The 21379-nt window shown below is 40.8% G+C and overlaps 2 protein-coding genes across 5 annotated transcripts in view; both read right to left on the bottom strand.

Annotated features, from left to right (window-relative positions):
• The window catches only part of LOC109911931 (DEP domain-containing protein 1B-like), a 38584-nt gene extending 38093 nt beyond the window's left edge, over positions 1–491 (bottom strand). For both annotated transcript variants that reach the window (XR_007263653.1, XM_048605178.1), the window contains exon 1: positions 379–491. Coding sequence is in view for 1 of the 2 variants with exons in the window: in XM_048605178.1 (XP_048461135.1) it covers positions 379–423 (45 nt within the window). In the remaining variant the exon portion in view is untranslated. The remainder of the gene's footprint in view (positions 1–378) is intronic.
• Positions 492–5549: 5058 nt separating this feature from the next.
• The window catches only part of elovl7a (ELOVL fatty acid elongase 7a), a 44443-nt gene continuing 28613 nt past the window's right edge, over positions 5550–21379 (bottom strand). For all 3 annotated transcript variants that reach the window (XM_020511303.2, XM_048604619.1, XM_048604626.1), the window contains exons 5-8: positions 19877–19933; positions 17080–17185; positions 11029–11165; positions 5550–8178 (exon numbers count right to left, since the gene is read on the bottom strand). In XM_020511303.2, the coding sequence (XP_020366892.1) occupies positions 7978–8178; positions 11029–11165; positions 17080–17185; positions 19877–19933 (501 nt within the window). In that variant the 3' untranslated portion in view covers positions 5550–7977. The remainder of the gene's footprint in view (positions 8179–11028; positions 11166–17079; positions 17186–19876; positions 19934–21379) is intronic.

The raw sequence follows: 21379 nt of genomic DNA on the forward strand, positions 1-21379 counted from the left end.
TTATCTCAGACTCCAGCATCGGCAGTTCCCACTATCTCTGGGTTAATGGGATGGCGTTTCATCAGGTCAGAGCCGAGGCTGTCCAGCGCTATGCTTTTATTCCAAAATTTCCACTATCCGCAGCATTTCTGCTTTTGTCTGTAATCAATCTCCGCAGGCTTTCCTTCGTTCATCTACACGCGTCAAGCCATGCGTATACCACCTCCCCGGGTTGTCGTTTCACTTCTTTGCCAAAAAAAAAACAAACTGAAGCCAGGGGGAGTATTGAAATACCGAAATAAGGACATTTTAGAAACAACGTGTAACACAGAGCGCGCCCGTAGAAAGGAGACATTTAACCAGCGGCAGTGCAGGGACACCATGCGGGAGATAACTCACCAGCTTGGTGGCTCGGTACGGACCCGCCGCTATTTTGCTGTCCATGCTGTGACCACCCCCCAGGGCCCGGGGTCAGGCTCAGGGCCGGTTAACACCGCCTCACCGTCCGTTAATTCCCATCACAATTTTCTCAATAGGGCACGGGGAGCCCGGGCAGTTTAAAAATCGGCAGCGAGGCGAACAGTCACACTGATTGGGCGAAAGCGGCGGTCCCGTGACCCTCAAAGAAGCCGTCCTGATAGGACAAACAGTAACCAGGGTCGACCTGATAAATGGGGGTGGAGCCGAGAAAGAACAGAGAGTTCGAACTGAGTGTGTTGGACCAACCAGGGAGCTGGAAGAGAATGTACCTGCGCACTTGACCAAAAAGTCAGGTTGCTTCCCCAAGTTGTACAAACGGAAAGCTAGTTACAGCTCTTCACTCAGGTTTGCAGTAGTAGTTCTGGTGGCGATTGCTAGGATAAAATTAGAATTAGGTTTGTTACGTATTTATAGCAATGCACCATGGTTTGTTACATGCGCAGGTGACACATGAAGAGCGACTACCACTGCAAACATACAAGAATAATCCAAACACGTATTTTGTCGCCTTTATTCTAGCGCGCGCAGGTGTATACACAGAGTTTGGGGCCATCCTAAAACTCAGAGTTTTGAACGAATAAGTCAAACAGAAATAGAACAATAGAAGAAATAACAAGGGCCTGGATTATGGAGCAGCAGCAGTTGGGGGAGGTGCAAGGAGAAAACAACGTTTTTACATCATGAAAGGGTCCTTTTACGCAGTATCCCACCTGTTCAAATCATTTTTCCGAGAACTTGATCTTGTAAGGTTTCAAATGTTCATCCAAGTACTACATGTCTTGAGGATTCCCATTTACACCATCCTTTTAGACTATTTCAGAGAACCACTAAATCTCTGGCTGAAGACAGTTTTCCTTAAACCCTTCTAATCCTTAAAAATTCTTGTTAAAAATGTTGTAAATCACGAAACCTTATGACTTATTCTTTTACTAAGAAACTGGGATTTTGGATTTTTGTCTGTTAAAAATTTACCTCTCTCGACTACGATAAGGACGTGTGTGTACACCAAAACTTTATGGAGGCTTGATGACTAAAGTCTTTCCCATTATAGGAAAAAGAAACTTTACAAGTGATATCAAAATTCAAAATAGTTACAATTGTGTTCAGACAACATGGTCAGGAGCAATGTTGACTCCTTGAAAACTGGCAATAGTAATCAGTTAACTGCATGCTGCCATCAGTCCAAAAACACTTTCTACAAAACACAATTGATCAACAGTATGCATGAATTTTCATGCACATGCATGCCTTAGCAGTTGGCTAATCAAATCAAATAGGGAGTTCCTTTAGGCAGCTTGTAATAGGCAAAGTGCAGAGTATAATCTTCAACCAGCCTGTACTTGCAAAAAAACCCAAAATGCCTATTATTGGAATCAAATGCAAGATTGTACAGCAAATGCTATCTAATTAAGTGCACCAGTAGCAACACTAACAACCAATTTAGGATAATCAGCTGAGCTCAAATTTGAACAAATTACTGCAGATGCTGGAATGTATACCGAAAACAATAAATGCTAGCGATTACAGTGGGTCAGGCAACATCCATGGAGGGAGAACAAAGTAACGTCGAGTCTGGGGTCATCTTGACTCAAAACATGAGTTTGCTCTGTCTTCATGGATGCTGCCTGACCCACTGTGATCTCCAGCATTTGTCATTTGCAATGAGCCCAAATGTAGTTCATGGACACTTGTTGGATGTTACATATTCATATACAAAATCCCCATCTCTGAAAACAAAATATATTCAAGCCTTTTGCCTTTTTTGAATTACCTTGGGAGATTAGGAGCCTATGTTTGTTACTTCACAAAAAATACTGGTTCCATTCATCCCTATCTGACTCTAGTCAGGGCAGTTCAAAAAATAGCCTCTTATCCCAACCATTACCTCTGCATTACACCACGTATCCATTATTATGTCCTTCTACATGTTCTAGTTACATAAAATGTGTCAGATTTCAAATATACACAGTTCCACTTCTTTTGTCTATCAGACTGCTTTCTTGACACACAGTCTTAGATGAGCCAAATTTTTTTTGTGGCTAATCATTCTAAGACACAAGAAAAGCCTTTTACCACACCATAAAACTATTCCCAAAGCATCAGTTCAATCCCACCTCTCCAACAGTCTTAGCTGAACTTCCAACCCAATATCACCAAAGTTAATTCTCCTTTCCAACCTCAGCACAGTAGCTAAGGTACTCAAACATGCCCAAAGAATAACTTGACAGCAGATGTGAACAATAGCAAGAAAGATGAGAAAATACACAATGTAAACAAAAATTTGGATCTTGATAGAGAAAAATTAAGATTTTCTCAAAAGGTGATTTCAGAATCTTATCCCATAAATTTGCTGCCCCAAAAACCCAAATCTCCTTATTTGTACACCACTTCTAATTCTCCTCTTCCCTGAGGAACTAGATGGAGTAATTTCCCCAATACGTAAATCGGAGCACTTACTCAACGCAACAACTCACCGAATGGTCGTCCTGACCATCATCCAGCTGCTTCTTCACAACAACATCTCTGTATGCTGCATGGACACTGTCCTGCTCGACCCTTTGTCCACAGAAAATCAGCATCAGCAAACCACAAGTCTCAAAACATGGTCAAGTCTACTTTAAGACCAAAATCTTTCAACACTTCAGCATTTCAACAGTTTTAGTTTTGATTTCAGGGACACCCATGTCTTGCATGTTTAACTCACTATGTGCACAGGGAGATGAACAGCTAAATAGGACACATCTTATGGCTCTTAGCTTGCTTCATCAACATACATTCACTTCTTCTGGGCTGCCAGCCTGGGTGGGTCACATTGCTTTCTTGGGGTGCTCAGTTACATGCTAATTGCCTCTGTGGCTTGCTATTTAACAGAGGGCAGCAACTTGAGATAGTGGGGAGTACGAAACATTCAAGCTGGTGGACAGGTTTCACGTGCAACATGGTATCAGTTTACACAGAAAACACAACAGTATGTGTTTCAAACAAGTGGCCCTGCACATAAGTGAAAGGAGAGCAGTCTTTTGTAGGGTGGGGTCAGTCAGAGAACAACACCATGATCAGTCAAGAGTCTTAAGATTCCAGTCAAAGGGGATAGCTCTGGTCAGTCAAGCACTTAATCCAAGCAGAGCCCAGAGATCTGTTCTCTCGCAGTCCAGGGACTGGGCCACAATCAGTTCTGCAGGTTAAGTGCAGCCAGCCCAGAGGTTAAAAGTTGGAGTGCTATGGGGATACCAGTGAGAGCTGACCAACTTTTCCTGCAATGAAACAAGACGAATGGAGTTTGATGGAAGCAAACGGAAGAGCTGTAGTTAGTGGTGATGCACAAACAGAAGGGATGGTGAGGTGTCCCCAGTGAGTAGGAAGTGCTGAGGACAAAAATAGTTAGCAGTTTGGAAGGATGAAGTGAGTGAGAGTTGTTCAGTGGGTATGATACATGCAACCTCGGTAAGAGTTTAGTCCACAAGCCTGAGTGAGAAGTATATACAGTGGCAAAGTTAAAGCGGTGGCTCTATGAACATGAGGTAGCAAAGATGGTGGCATTTATCCTTGTGGACAGCAGAAGATCATTATCATTCTTCCTGCACTGTACCGCATACACTTGGGAGACAGCAGTGAACCTTCTCTACGTTGGTGAGACCAAGCACAGACTCCATGACGGATTTGCAGAACACCTGCACTCTGTACACTAATCAACACCACCTTCCAGTTGCCAACCATTTTAACTCACCCTCCCCCTCCCCCCCCCCCTCCCCCTCCCACGGTGACATGTCCTTCCCAGGCCTCCTCCAGTGCCACAAATGACACCACATGCAAACTGGAAGAACACCACCTCATATTCAGTCTTAGCAGCCTACAGCCCAATGGCCTGAACATAGAATTTACCAACTTCAAAGTCTCCCCACTCCCAGCCTCATTCCACATCCAAACCTCTCTCATCCCTGCCTCCCACTTGTCCATCTTCTTCCCCACCTATCTAGCTCACCCTTCCCAGTACCTGTACTTGCATCCACCTATCACCATCCCACCTACCTTCACCCAAATCCACCCCGTCTCTCCATTTATTTCCCAGCTCCCTTCCCCCTCACCAGTCCTGATGAAGGGTCCTGACCTGAAACGTCAACTCTCCTGCTCCTCTGATGCTGCCTGACCTGCTGTGTTGCTCCAGCTCCAAGCTGTATTGACTGACTCCAGAATCTGTGGTTCTTGCTATCTCAGCAGTGAACCAAGCTGCAATTTCAATCCAACTTGGCCTCGTCTTGTAGTGCAGCCCCTGTGGTGCTACACAGGAAAAAGTACCACCTCCCACTCCTCCATCCCATCCACAAAAACTTCCAAGACCCTGTCTATAAACTGAGGAAAAGCTTTCCTTTGCACTATGTCCTCAGTGATAACAGTCAAACATTAGTGAGAGAGTCCCTGGCTTTGTGTCTGAAATGGCATGCAGTTGGCTTTTAACATGGCATCAGTGACACAAAAACTGGCAAGTCCCAGTAACAAGCACTTCCATCCCTCCTGCCACATTATTCCCAGAGAAGAGATGCCCAGAGTCTGGTTGCACAATAAACAAGGTGAAAAATGGAAGATTGCGCAACAGTTGTTGTTTGCGCAATGAATTTTGCTTCGCAAAACAGTCTGAAAATGGGAAAATTCCACCCCAAGGCTCTTATCTAATCCCACAATATTTGAAAACAATGATGATCGTCAGATGCTGCTGCATTAGACCTGCCCATAAAACTGGCTGAGCTACTACCAAGTAACTTCTTAATTCCCAATTCTCAACACCCAATTAAGATTCAGTCCTGTGATTAAATTCTTAATCTTACCATTCCCAAATTCTCCAAGGTCCTCTACCTATCCACCACAACACCGCTCAAACCGAACTCGTATAGATTCTCCAATTCGTGGCAGAACAGTCAATTGCCTGAGCTTTGCTGTTCACGTCCACTCAAATCTTGTCCCTTAAACCTATCTTTACAACTCTTTGCTTGCCACCCATTCTCTGATGACATGGAACTAAAAAGTAACAAATGCATGAATGGAATTGGTGCCATTGAATAAAATTCATTTGTCATAATATAAAATACACAATATAAATTTAATGGTATTTATTTATTGATGGCAAATATACAAATCATTTTAAAATACATCATTTGCAAGTAATACCACTTACAAAAGACATCCATTCATTTGGAAACACTTGCTAAAATTTGGATACAATACAATCTTTTGCTATGGTGACTGAGTACACAATCTGATAAACATCAAGGTACAATTTTCCAGACCCATCATATGTTCTCTTTAACATTTTACTATACTTCAATTGTTTTCCACCAATGGCTTCATACTTTTTTTGTAATAAACTACAATTTTAAATCAAGTTTATTAACTTGAACAATAACAAGTACTTAAGTTTAGAAATGGTCAAGCAAACCTAAACCAAGTAAATTCGAAATGCTTCATTTTTCAAGGTCACATTAATACACCAGTGCTTTTATTGTGAATTCCAACATATGATTATTAAAACAAATCAACTCCAGTTTCTTTTTTTGCAATACCTGTGTTGGATACTGTATTCAACTCCTCTGAAAACAGAACTATAGCATGCTACATAATAGCTGAAAAAGTGTCTATAAAGAACAATGCTAACTTAGGAATACTGTAGTCAGTTGGAAATACATTTTGCAAAATTTCTTTGCCATTGGCACATTTCGAAAACACAAATATCAGTTAAAGTGTTGGATCAGTATGCACAAATACCAAGGCTGCTTGAAATACATCTCATTCGATCCAAATTTTAAGGCAGCCCATTATTAGAACAGTAACATCTCCACGTCCCATCCTCTTCAAATGTCACCATTTAGTACTAAGTCTGTGAAATTTTCAGTTGGTGGTTCTACCAATGTTTTCATTAATAAATTTCCAATTTGGCCACTACATGTAGAAGAGGCATTTTTGATCCTCCCCTGGGATCCAAAACAGCTCCCACAGAAGTAATGAGCTTACTGTGCATTTAAAACAAAAATAGGGTGTTATAGCACATTTTGAACTTTAGTGAAGAATTTCAAGATTTGAGTGACAAAATTATCCAATCATTTTTGCTACAAAAAGGAAAGAAATGTTCTCTTGTCTGGAATAAAAATAACCAGTCACTTGTGCCAAAATGTTTATTCAAACAATAGCCAAGGAGCATCTGAATCAGGAAGGAACACAGAAAGAGACATGCTTTTGGACATTATGTAGAAAAACAATTACTGAAAAAGGTATTTTATCTACAGAATGGATAATTTTGAAAAAATCTGCAGCCGCTTGTGAAAAAATAGAAATATCCAGATACTCCTTGAATCATTAGTTAAGCAAATATTTGCTTAACTATCTCAAGCTAAGTCACCGCAAAATTGAAAGTTCACATTTTTAAAACTGCTACATTCCTGAAATTTCAGAAATAAAGCAAATCTAAATTTTGACACTTCCTACTAATATCCTTAAATATCATCTTCTGTCTTTCACATAACCTACAGCAAAACTCATCTGCAAGCATCACCAGAAAGGTGGAGAAAGAGGAAACTTTAAAAAAAAATCTTTATTGCAAGTTTAAAAAAAACAAACACACACCTTTGAGGTCAGAACTACTTCCAACAAATGAAGATAGCTATAAAAGGAATGATTCCATTGAGTTTGGCATTCCCACAATTAACTATTTCCAGAAGAAGGCTCACCAGCTGTTTACTACAGATGTGTTTTAATTAAAAGAAAAGCTGGCTAAACTACATCCTTAGTAAGGAAAAACTGTCACAAAGCCCAAGTATTTTACAGAAATGTGTAGGTAGAAAATTCATTCCTCTTAAAAATGAGCAGCCAGCATCATGATTGAAACAGTTGTACATTATCCATTTGACCTAAACAGGGAACAACAGAGAAACCACGTGCATGGAAATAGATTTAGCCAACTTACTGCTGCTTTGAATTTGTAATTAAACAGGACGAGAGATATTTCAAAATAGAAACCTGGCCTGCCAGTTCCCATTCCTGTTTAAGCACATGTGAAACAAGAATGAGAAGGGTTTCGTACTAGTCACATTTACTGTAGCCACACAATGCAAAACAAAGATCAAGTTGCCTAACTGTATCAGTGCTTCCAAAACATGAGCAGCAGCATAATACTGCACTGCTGCAATTCATATCAAAACTCTGCACACCATCAAGGCCAGACTCATAGCATAACGTGGTTCGCTTACATCATTTTCCACAATTAGAAAAGACAGAAGAGGCAAGGACAGAAGCACATGTGTCATTAGCTGAACCAATCATAAAATGTTAACAGGGCAAAGGTTAAAGTTTGCAAAGTTGGCAACAGGTTCTGAACAGATTTGACATATTTCACAAATGTAGCAGCTACACAGTAGCATGCCTCAAGTCAATTTCAGAGAATCGTAAACAGGTGTCCAACGTTGTGTCATACATGTTCATTATTGTCTCAAGTTCAATTATAAACCAAGTATCTTCCAGTTCTTGCTATTTTTACTGCTCCTTCAACTTGCTCACAGCATTCTTTGGCAATCGTTGCCCTTTTGTATATGCATAGTACCAGAAGTTGAGAAATAAAACCATAAAGCTAACTCCATAAAGCCATATTATGTACAGGAAAACTGGATACTGGTACTGGCAATTTTTCATGAAGAAGAACTGCCCAATATGGACAGTAATCACCACAAACTGCACCTGAAAGTTGAAAGAAGAGTTAATGAATTTGATACCATGAGATCTCTCTAGCATGAAACTTTTTTGTCAAAATGAAACAAAAAGCTGGAACTGCTTGGGTCAAGCTTCAGTTGTGGAGACAAAACTAACACTTGATACACAAGTCATAATAAAAACCAAAATACTGCAGATGCTGTAAATCAGGAACAAAAACAAAGTTGCTGGAAAAGCTCAGCTGGTCTGGCAGCATCTGTGAAGGAAGAAACAGTTAATGTTTCGGCTCCAGTTCTGAGGAAGGGTCACCGGACCCAAAACATTCCTTCACAAATGTTGCCAGTCCTGCTGAGCTTTTCCAGCAAATTTGTTTTTGTTTTTTTTAAATCATCTTGTCTTAAGATTAAGTCCTTTTAAATAAATAAACCTGTAGAATTTCAGGAGTTCCACAGTAACATTCAAAGCTTCAAAGGTTTGCATATGATCCACTTTTAACAGAATTTAAGCTAAATCTAAAAAGAATAATTGATTTTGGGATGGTAAAGAAACTCACACTTAAAAGTATTTGTATACATTTTTTAATATATAAATACACACAAGTTTGTCATTCACTTCTATACTTCCAGCCAGAATCTTCAATCTGCCACCAAACAAGCAGGAAGGAGAGAGTTTCCTTAAACATCTGACTTCTGAGAAGAGGAAAATAGTTGGAGTTGATGCTAGATTAGGGACAGGGATGAAATAGTGATTCCTTCCCAAGCATCAGCATTATCTAGCCTCATGCTAGGATGTTCTTCTGAAAAACTGGGGTGGGATGGAGGAGGAAAGGGAGGTGAAAAAAATACATAACATGCTCTGCTCAAGGACCATTTTTACTTTCAATTGTAAAGTTTGAGATGAGACACTGCTGTAACAAACCAGCCCAATTGTCTTTACACATTCTGTAAACAAAACAAGAAACACCATGAAATGAATTCCTTGCTTGTAATATGCTCCAATTGCCATGTAAACTAAATACATTGGCATAAAATTCAAACATGCACAAAAACAACCGAATTCCAGAGCGAAGGACAGATGACAGCCCTAAACATCAGGGTCACATTTAAATGAATGTGGCAGCAAGGACCCCAAGAAAGAGTCACTGGAAAACCGAACAGAGGAAGACAGAGATAACAAGGTGTACAGCTGGATGAACACAGCAGGACAAGCAGCATCAGAGGAGCAGGAAGGCTGATGTTTCGGGCCTAGACCCTTCTTCAGGAAGACAGTTGTGGTTGTTGCAAGTCAAATCATCTCAACTCCAGCCATCATCGATAAAGTTTCAGTCTAGTGTCCTAGTCAATCATCTTCAATTACTTCAACATATGGTCAGAGGTGGGGATGTTCACTGATGCCTGTGCAACGTTCAGTACCATTCACTACTCGGATACTGAAACAGTCTATATCCATAAGCAGCAAAACATGAACAATTATCCAGGCTTGGGCTGACAAATTGCAAGTAACATTCACACCACAAGTGTCTGGCAATGATCTCCTCCAGCAAGAGAAGGTAACCATCACTGCCTGACAATCGATGGCACTACCATCGCTGCATCCGCCCACTATCAATATCCTGGGGTTACCATTAACCATAAACTGAACTGTCTTAATCACTTAAATACCGTGGTTACTAGAATAGGCAGAGGCGAGGAATCCCAGTGAGTAACTCACCTTCTGACTCCCCAAAGCCCGTCTCTCCCTCCTCCCAGCCACCCAGGGAAAATCAGCCTAATTACCACATTTCCACAAACATTCAGTTCCTCCACTACTGATGCTCAGTAGCAGCAGTGTGTACCATGCACAATGACACTGTAGAAATTTACCAAAGCTTTTGAGAAATTTTCCAAAATCATGACCACTACAATCTAGAAGCAAAAGGGCAATAGATACATGGGAACACCACCACCTACAAGTTTTCCTCCAAGCCCCTCACCATCCTGACTTGGAAATATACCATTCCTTCACTGTGACTGGGACAAAATTCCGGAACTTCTGACTGAAAATCATTCTAGATGTACCTACACTAAACAGATTACAGCACCTTGAGTAAGCAACTCACCACCACCTTGTCAAGGGCAATAAGAACTTGGTAATAAATACTTGCCCAGCCAGTGACACCCACATTCACAAATGGATCAAAAATAAAAAGTCAAATGACAAAATAATCTCGAAGTGAAGAGACTGGAGGTTTATTGCTGACACTGAACTACAGGTACATTACAGCCTACTTTTAATTCATATTTCAGTTTTCCTTTTCAAAGGAGAATTTTACCATATGGGTCACGTTTTCTCTGTACAACAGCAATCCATAAAATACAAACAAAACTTCAAATTTGGAGCAGGATCTATTTAAATCAGAGGAAACCACCAAGAGAGAGTGTTTACAAATACACTCTGTATAGATGTCTCAAAAAAAAAAAAAAAAAAACACCCAGCCTGGAATAATAAAAAACAAACTTTTAAACCTGATCCATCAAACTCCTGACTTGTACCTCGAAGATTGTGAAAGGTTTTGGGGAGTGAGGCTCCCCTTCATTTTGCTGAAAGGGGAACTTGGGCCCAAAATGCTTGGCTACCAAGCCTAACTGAGAAAGGAGGACAGAAGAAGTGTTAAAACTCCACAGCATATTACAGAATTGCATTTCCAAAATATTTGATAGTTTGTAAGCTAATACCAAGCAGTTACTAAACTGCTACAAATAAAGATCAGCTAGTTTACGAATGACCTTCAGGTGATGGAACCTGCCATCCCCCTCAGGGCTTCCACATACAAATTACTCGTACCCTTAGCCAGTTAACCTGGCAGTATGATCCCCAAACAAGATAAAGAAAACTTACTAATTGAATTGTGGTCATGTACTTCTTCCACCACAAATACTTCTGGTAAGATGGCCCCAGTGCAGATAAACCATAGTATGTATACATGATTATATGCACAATACAGTTTACAAGAGCATGAAATGTTCCTAGACCACCTGTATGGGAAAGAAAAAGAAAGGAAAAGCAGTTATACATCGCTGAAAAAACACAAAGAACTGCAGATGCTGGCAATCAACTGACTAGAGAAATTCAGCAGGTCTGGCAATATCTGTGAAGAGAAAGCAGAGATGACGTTTCAGGTCCTGTCACCCTCCTTCAATGTTCTGAAGGAGGGTCACAGGACCCGAAATGTCACCTCTGCTCTCTCTCCACAGATGCTGCCAGACCTGCTGAATTTTTCCAGCAGTTTCTGTTTTTGTTAGACAAAGAAGTTGTGTTAGCTCTCCAATATTGTGCTGCTGCACATTTAAAATATGTTCACTGAAAGAGCATCAAGAAGCTTCAACTTTTAAGAGGCCTTTTGGACAAAAGAAAAGATCAGTACTGTTTTGAAAAAGTAACATTTATAAAAAGAATATTATCTGTTGTGCCAATTTCTATTAAGAGGCTCAAGTTATTCAAAACGCGAATGCCCAAGTTACTCACCAAAAAAGGGTGGTTTAATCTATCAGCAAGGAGAAATTAGTTCTTTTCAATACCCAAACCATATATCCAATCTGCAGCATTACTGTGGTGTATCATGCCACAGCACTAATCAATTCAATTATCACAAAGAATAATTCCACCACCTAATGACATTAAGTAACTACTATAGCAGTTTTCTTCATTGTTTTCCATCAGTTGCAATATGAAACCTAATTCAATGCAACCAGCTACAACAACTTAATTTGCTTCCAGACTGAAACGATCAAAATTTGAAATTTTCCAATGATTAGAATATAAAAGAACAAAAAGGCTACACCTTTATGATTTTGGGTCAGACGTTTAGGAGAAATAAGACTCAGTGTTAACCATTTAAACATATTTTAAGGCCTAACTTCTTTTCCCTCTAGCATACTTAGTCACCAAAATGACAGCAATTTCTTATGGATCATTTTTTAAACCCTGAATCTTTTGGCGAGATATTGTTTTAGCCCAGGTCTGGAGGAGCAAGGCACCTCAGATAACAATTTCCTCATTTAATTCTTTAACTGCACTTGTAATTGCTGATACAATTTTGGTGAGTGTAGCTCATCTCAAATCTCTACTGTACATGCTTCATGCTCCACATGCTTCCTTACCCCTAGCATTTCAACAAAGAGATAACAAACTAAGTAATGGTAGATAATGTTGCAGAACAGAGATACACATCACCAGTTTAGCAGTATTGAGGGTGGTTTATGAGATTTAGTTGCAGTTACAAGATTCCTTGTTTAATGCATAAAAGCCAGATGAGTTTTACAGATGCAACTTAGGGAGTGGTTTACAGCAGTTGCTTGAGCAGAGCAGTCTCAGGATACCAGCAGATGGGAGAATTGTAATAGGCTCTACCAAAATTGGTGGGAAAACATGGTAACGCTGCAGAGAGTGTAGATGTTGAGTACTGAGACACCGACGAGTTAATACAATTTGAAGTAATGCATTATGACAGCTTAGTCCAGGAGCGATCTCAAGGTCAAAATACTGCAGCACACATTAAAATAGAACAGGAAACGCTCAGTACGTCACATGGAATAGAATTAATGGTCTGGATTTTCATCCTATAGTACGACATTGGAACCAATGAAAATGACGGTAGGGCAAGTCCAGATGCCCATCTCATTTCCCAGGAGATTTGGAGGCTGGTCTGGTCACGAACCCCACCCCCAATGTTATGGCTGGCCAGTTCCTTTGCCAAAATAGGCTTGGCGCACTCCTCCACAATTTTTATGGAGTCGGTGAGTTTTCTTTTAAAGAGAAACAGTTCATGGCACCTCAGAGCTGTCATGAACCATAGAATGCACAAGAAAACCCTTTGAAATCCTTTACTAAAAGGTCCTCCCTTACCTCCTTCCTTTGTCAGGCTGTGCCTGCCAATCAACCCCTTTGCTCCTTCATGCCAGGCTCTGGTACTTCCATGTCCATTCACAATATTTTTCAATATTTTAACAATGAGGTAGATACAGTCGCAGAGTCAGAGCAATACAGCATAGAAACAGGCCCTTCAGCCCAAACTGGTCCATGCTGACCGTGGTGCCCACTTAGCGAGCTCCGATTGCCTGCATGGTCCATATCCTTCTAAACTCTTCTCATCCATGTACCTATCCAAACGTTTTTTTGAATGTTCCTCTTGTACCTGCCTCAACCACTTTCTCCAGCAGCCCATTCTATACACACACCACACTCAGCATGAAGTTGCTGGCCTGCAGGTCCTCCTTAAATCTATCCCCTTTCACCTTAAACCTTTGCCCTCTAGTTTTCAATTCCCCATCCCTGGGAAAATGACTATATGCATTCATCCAATCTATGCTCATGATTTTATACACCTCAATAAGGTCACCCCTCATTCTCCTCCATTCCAAGGAACAAAGTCCTATTCTGGCCAACCTCTCACTAACTCAGACCTACTATGCTGGTAATATCCTCGTAAATCTTCTTTGCACACTTTCCACTTTATGTCTATCCTATAACAGGGTGACCAAAACAATACACAATACCCCAACTGCTTCTCACCAATGACTTACACAACTGTAACATAATGTCCCAACTCCCATTCTTAACACCTTGACCAATGAAGGCAGGCATGCTAAATGCCTTCTTCACCACCCTGTCCACCTGTGACGCTGCTTTCAATGAACCATGTACTTGTACTCCGAGGTCCCTCTGTTCCACAACACTCATCAGGGCCTCACCATCTACTGTATAAGTCCTACCTTGGTTTGACTTTCCAAAATGCAACACCTCACACTCATCCGTATTGAATTGCATTTACCAATCCTCAGCCCACTTCCCCATCTGATCAAGATCCCTCTAATTTTTGATAACCTTCTTCGCTCTCAACGATACCTAATTTTGTATCATCTGTAAACGTACTATTCATGCCTTGTACATTCACATCCAGATCATTTACGTAAATATCAAATAACAACGGTCCCAACACCGACCCCTGCACCACACCACTAGTCACAGGGCTCCAGTCCGAGAAACAACCTTCAACCATCACCCTCTGCTTCTTACCATGGAGTCCAATTTTGAATCCAATTAGCTAGCTCTCTCCAGATCCCATGCGATCTAACCTTCATGACTAGCCTGCCTTGTGGGACCTTGTCAAAGGCCTTACTAAAGTCCATATAGACAACATCCACTGCCCTACCCTCATCCATCCGCTTGGTTACCTCTTTGAAAAACTCGAAAAGATTTGTCAGACATGACTTGCTGCCCACAAATCCATGCTGACTGTCCCTAATCAGACCTTGACAATCCAAATGTCGGTTGATCCTGTCCCTCAGTATCCTCTCCAATAACCTGCCTATCATTCATGTCAGGCTCATGGGCCTGTAGTTCCCTGGCTTGTCTTTGCTACCTTTCTCAAACAATGGAACAACATTAGCCACCTTCCAGTCTTCTGGAACTTCATCGGTGGCTTAAGATGAAGCAATAATCTCAGCAAGGGCCTCTGCAATTTTTTCCCCCTAACTCCCACAATGTCAAGGGTGGACTTGATTGGGCCCAGGGGATTTATGCACCTTAAGGCTACAAACAGCCATCTGGTAACATGTGTGCAGTCCAAAACATGCCCACTTGTTTCCCTCATTTCCTTAGCATCCATGATTCTCTCCTTAGCATGACACTTCACCTAACAAAGGAGCAGCGCTCCGAAAACTTGTGATTTCAAATAGACCTGTTGGACTATAACAGTGTGGGGTGGGACTTCTGATTTTGTCCACCCCAGTTCGACACCAGCACTGCTATATCAGTCTTAGATGAGAGGTAGCTTCCCAGTTAAGGGAAACACTCCAAGTTTGGAGGATTTCTCAGTTGAACTTAATGGACAAATACTGGAACTAGACCGAGGAGAGGTTGGTAAAGAATTCGAGTCTTGAGGTTGAAGCTAAGACTAATTCTTCAGTATGCATTAAGACTTGAAGATTCTCTTTGGAGAGAAAAGTGACATGGCCATCCACATACCGAAGTCCTACAATCTAGGTCGATTTTCTTTTCCTCTTCCTCAAGGAAGGAGTGTAGGGAGAGAGGCAGAAGAAATTAAGTGACAAAACGTGGTGCTGATGCAAGGCTAAAGGGAGTGGCAATGGGAAAGTAAAGAGGTGGTGGGAAAAACTGATGAATAACTGCCAAACAAGATATGATGCTTCTACAACTTTAAGAGGTGTATTTTGTCCTGGTTTTGTGTTCAAGAGAGGAGGTTTTGAGCCAATAAAGTAAACAGCTGGATAGGCCTTGGGAGCCCCCTCACCTCCCCCTCCAATTTGGAACAATAGAAGCAGTATGAATGGGTGGAGTCAGACTCCCACAGAACCAGGGTGTTAGTTTAGCTTTCAGTAGTTGTTGGGATTTCGAAGTTGGTTATGGAAGCTGTTACTCATCTCTCTGCTACAGCTATAAAGCTCGAGTTTGCTCCCTCTCTGCCAGAACTGCTTGAGAGAATCTATTTTACTGACTTTGCCTTTGCCAAGGGTGTGTTTAAAGGATGTTACTATACTGGAACAGTTACTGGTTAGTAGTTAAATAACCTATTAATGTGTTAAATTTTCCAATAAAGTTAAAGTTAGACCAATTCTTCCTTCTTTTGTTTTTATTTAAACTGTAGGTAAATAAAGCATGTTTTACTTAAAGCCAAGTAATGTAACCAATCGAATTACATCGAACACAGCATCTTACACTTGCCTTTAAATAAGAGAAAGTTACTGTCTAGGCTATCATTTTGATATACTTGAAGGGGATTTTGGTTTGGTGCATAAAGAGAAAATGAATTACGCAGACAGAAATGTTCTGAAATTGTTGCTCTCAATCCTCATCCAAGAATACTGCAGAATGCCTAAATCAAGGTAAGGTAGTTGTTCCTCAAGCTTATGTTGAGCTTCACTAGAATACAACTGGAGGCAAACAACAAAGTCAGAAAGTGAAAGCAACCAGAAGCTTGGGAGTCAATATTGCAACTGAATGAAAAAGGTAAACTGTAAAGTGGTCAGCCAATCTGTTTTTGACCTCCCCAAGTAGAGAATTAAAAGCCTATTTGTTCTAAGGAGGGGCTTCTTTTTTCTCTTTATTCATTCACAGGTTGAGGGCATCACTGGCCAGTCAGTATTTCTTGCCATCCCCAATTGCCCAGAGGGCAGTTAAGAGTCAACCACATTGCTGTGGAGGAGGGTCTGGACCCGAAACGTCAGCTTTCCTGGTCCTCTGATGCTGCTTCGCCTGCTGTGTTCATCCAAATCTACACCTTGTTATCTCACATTGCTGTGGGTCTGGAGTCACATGTAGGCCAGACCAGGTAAGGATGGCAGTTTGCTTCCTTAAAGGGCATTACTGAACCAGATGGGTTTTTCCCCAACAATCAACATTAGATCTAATGATGACAATTCCAGATATTTATGGAATTCAAATTCCATCAACGGCCATGGTAGGGTTTGAACCTGGATCCCCAGAATATTATCTAAATCACTGGACCGTTGACCCAGAGATAACACCACTAGGCCATTGCCTCCCCCTCCCTGATAGGATTTGGCTACTAACGAAACAAAGTCTTAACTAAATATTCCAAAATATTCCAAAAAGCAACAGACGAAATTAACAGATTGATTAATATAATGGCATCAAGCACAACTTCAATGTACAATGTCAGTCAGTGTGCATTGCTTTCATTGTTTAAGAGCAACAGGACAAATAGTGGGTGCATTATTGAATGGTCTGCATGTGGTATTGACGCTGAGCAAGATAGTGGTTACTTTCCATAAATATGCAGCACCAGATCAAAAATGGTAGTGAGCCAGCTACTCAAAGTAGAACTCAAAATAGAGCAAAATTTCACAGTTCATTTGTGGGTTCATAATGCAATAAAACAACAATGAGTTAGGAAGTCAACAAGTTTACCTGGAGCAAATTTGACTCCAAACCACCATGTGAATGACATGATGGTGTGGTGATAGACATGAAGAAATGTTACTTGGCTGTTCTTCTTTCGAAGCACAAAGAAAATCTGTGTGGGAAAACCGGAAAAACCATCACGAGGCGAGTTATTTTGAAATGCTTTCGCCAGTTTTTAAAAGCACTATTTCGAAGACCAAAGTCTTTTCATGAATGAATTGGACGTTAATAGCAAGATAATTATTTCAGCCTAAACAAAATAGTTCTTACAGTGAGAAGTTTAAGGTGGGAAGGAGTTTTCAATTGTACATGAACGGTTGTGAAACAAATTTGTAAAGAGAAAAAGCCTTCAGAAATCATCACTTGTCGTTAATTGCCTGCACAACAATGCAATTTTCACATTAATCAGTTCAAGGGCATGTCAGTTGCAAGACCAGCATTTATCGTCTGTGTTGTCCTCCAGTAGGTAACAGTAAACCATTCTGAAAGACTCAAAAGGAAAACCCAATGTCACTCCTGTAATTAAATTTAGATTTTGTTGTCTATTGTGCAGCAACATTTGAGAACAACTGTGGGGAACAGATTCAAACAAATTAACTTTAACAAGGAAGTTTTAAAAATGTATTCATGTAATGGGGGCTTCACTGGCTGAGCCAGCACTTATTGCCTATCCTTGGCTGCCTTGAGAAGGTGGTGAGATGCCTCCTTGAACCACAGCAGTCCACTTGGTGTAGGTGGACCGGACCCACAATGCCCTTAGGGAGTGTGTCCCAGGATTTGTACCCAGCAAAACTGAAGGAACAGCAACATATTTCCAAGTCAAGATGCTAAGCGTGAAAGGGAAAAAACTTAGGTGTGAAAGCCATCACCTGCATTTGTTGCCCTGGCCCATCCGGGTGATTGCGATTGTGTGTTTGGTAGGTTTATTTTCTAAGACGAGTTGGTAAATTTTGCAAGGCATCCTGCAAGTGGTACACATTGCTACTACTGGGTATGTCAGTGGTTCAGAAAGTGGATGTTTGTGCATGTAATACCATTCAAGCTGGTTATTTAGTCCTGGATGGTGTCAAGCTTCCAGTGTTGTTACAGCTGCACTCATCCAGCCAACAAGGAGTATTCCATTGCACTCCTGACTTCAGCCTTCCAAATACTGTGACAAGTTTTGGGGAGAGAAGGGATGAGTTTTTCACTGCAGGATTCCTAGCTTCTGACCTGTTGTGACCACTATTTATATGGTTAATATCTAGTTCAGTTTCTGGAAAACATGAACTCCCAGGATGCTGTCAGTGGGGGAGTTCAGCAATGATAATGCCACACAACCTCAAAGGGGTGATAGCTAGAATCTCTTTTTGGAGATGTCAGCTGAAGTATCGATTTTGACCAATTCTTGCTGCATTTGGATATGGTTTGTTTCAATATCTGAGGAGTGATGAATGGTGCTGAACATTGATGATTGCACAATGAACATCCCCTTACTGACCTTGGATGGAGGGAAGGTCATTGTTAAAGAAGTTGAATAGAAGTCAGAATTTTACAGCATGAAACGGCACTTTGACGTATCACATCTGCACTAGTAATGAACTACCTAACCATTCTAATTCAATTTTTCAGTACTTGGCCCTTAGCCTTGGCATTACAATTACACATCTCAATACTATTCAGATGTTATTGGGGTTTCTGCCTCCACCATCCTTCAAGGCAATGAATTCCAGATTCCCACATCCCTCTGGGTTAAAAAACAAACGAGATGGATAGACGTAGGATATTAGAGAGGAACTCCTGGGGCCGAGATGACTAACCTGCAACAACTACAACCATCTTCCTTTTCAGGAGATATGACCCAACCCTGTGGAGGGCTTTGTTCCCACATTCTGATTGTTTTGCTAGACTCCTCAGTACTGAACTGTCAAATGTGGCTTGATATCAAGGGCAGTCACTCTCACCACTCTTATCTATGGTTGAACTAAGGCTGTAATGAAGTCAACAGTTGAGTGGCACTGGCAGAATCCGAACTAAACTCAGCGAGCAGGTTACTACTGAGCAAGCGCCACTTGATAGAAAAGTAAAAGAGGAATTTCCAGTGCTGACAATCAAGGATTGATGGGGTGGATGTGTTGCCTACCTATGTCTTGAACACATGCAGCAATTTTCTACATAGACATACGGATGCCAGTGTTGCAGATGTTCTGAAACAGCTTAGCTAGAGGCAGGGCAAGTTCTTGAGTATGTTCTCAACATTACTGCCAGAATATTTTTAGCATCACTGCTAAAATTGATGGATTCTGCAAAAACAGCTACTTTGTATTAGTGGATTGAATGGAATTCACTAAAGACAGAGATTATGTGATGCTGAGGACCACCAGAGACAGCTTAAACACGACTTACTTCAGGACTGTACATCAATATTGCTCCACATTGGGGGAAAAGACTGGCAGTAACAGTCTAATTGTTGCAAATCTTTATGGAATATGCAGATACATTTCCTGAATCAATACCAATTCAACATTTATTTTAATGTTCTATTTTGGGGACAGAGAAAGGAACATAGCATTTCAAATGCTGCCCTTGCAAAAGCTCATTCAATAAACTGTGTGCCACAAAATGTGACCAGAATGATCCTGTAACTGAGTTACAGCTCAGAGAACAAGACAGTTTTATCGCAATAGCCATTAAATTTAAGGCATCTTTCTTAGAATACATTGTGCTGCAAGATTGATATCTACAAGGTTAACATCTTTTAAAAGGATCTGAAGTGGCAATATCAAGATACAAACAGTTTCTAATTTGCTCCCATGATACTTACAGTGTCTGATAATTCAATAAACTTTGAAATGTAAAACAGCCAGCAAGTCCAAGCCATCTAAGACAAGAAATATCAATACATTGTTAAAGTGCAGCCCAACTACTTTTTTCCCCCCCCAGAGAGAAATCTGATATTATACAGAAGTAACAGAGTGTGGAGCTGGAGGAACACAGCAGGCCAGCAGCATCAGAGGAGCAGGAAAGTTGGCGTTTCGGGTCGGGTCCCTTTTTCAGAAATGGGGAGGGGAAGGGAGCTCAGAAATAAATAGAGGAGGGGTAGGGCTGGGGAAGTTAGGTGGGATGGTGATAGGTGAGTGCAGGCAGGGAGTGGTGGGGATTGGTCGGTGGGAAGGATATGGCAGATAGGTGGGGAAGATGGAGGACAGGTTATGTCAGGTCAAGGGGGCAGGGATGAGAGGGAGGGTTGGACATGGGAGGAAGCTGGGGGTGGGGAGATTTTAAAACCGGCCTAAAAACAAAAGTTCCTGACCAGAAACAACAACTTTCCTGCTCCTCCAGCATCTGCATTTCTTGCTATCTCTGAATTTATACAGCATTTTTCATATTCTTCAGTCTAAAATAAATCACTCTGCAAAAAAAAAAGTGTAATGCAGTCACAAAATTATTGTATGCTAATAGCCTACAATTGTCTCTGGGCCGTCAAGGTCAGACACTAAATGCTGGCCTTGCCAGTGAGGCCCTCATCCAGTGAATAAATTTAATAGAAGTCCCAAAACAGTAAAGAAAATAAATTGGAGCATCTGTTGTAACGTTTGTGGTTAAGAGAAAATTTTGATGGAGCAGCAGAACATCCATGTCTTCAAAGAATGCATGCAAATCACTCATCACTTAAAGGGCACACTGGGGCTCCACCATTTTGTTTTGAGACATAGAATAAAAAGGAAAAGCTAACTTGGATCACCAGATTATGGAGAAGCAGAAAATAATGTATATGATAGGAATAATTCCCAATTGCATTTGTTTCCAAAAACAATTTGAGATGAAAAATCCTTGAGATAAAAAACATTTACCATCTTAAATTTGCTAAAGCATCTTTTTCCTGTAGAAGAAGTCACATACTCATGTTATTTATTCATTGGATATGGATACTACAGATTTGTTGCTCATCCCCAATTACCCTTGAAGGTGGCAATGAGAAATGCTCATACGCCATGGACACATTTACAGGTTAAGAAATGGACTTCCAAGACTTTCACCCAGCAACCAGAGATGACCAAAACATTTACAAATTGAGATTATGCCTAATTAGAGGAAAGTTTTTAAGTTGGATCAATCTGTTTCCTGACTTTTACTTCTCAGCAGATAGTTCCTTCCAAAAAATATTAATACCAGCTGTGTGCAAGAAAACATGATGCTTTTTAGTTAACTACAAAGGCGAGTTAACTTAAGATGCATCATGGGAAAGAGTTAAAAACTATTAAATTTATCGCTGGGCACTTGGATAACTTCAAGGTAATCAGGGAGAGTCAACATAGTTTTGAGA

This window comes from Rhincodon typus, chromosome 1, assembly GCF_021869965.1.
Source record: "Rhincodon typus isolate 14 chromosome 1, sRhiTyp1.1, whole genome shotgun sequence".
NCBI classification, from domain to species: domain Eukaryota; kingdom Metazoa; phylum Chordata; class Chondrichthyes; order Orectolobiformes; family Rhincodontidae; genus Rhincodon; species Rhincodon typus.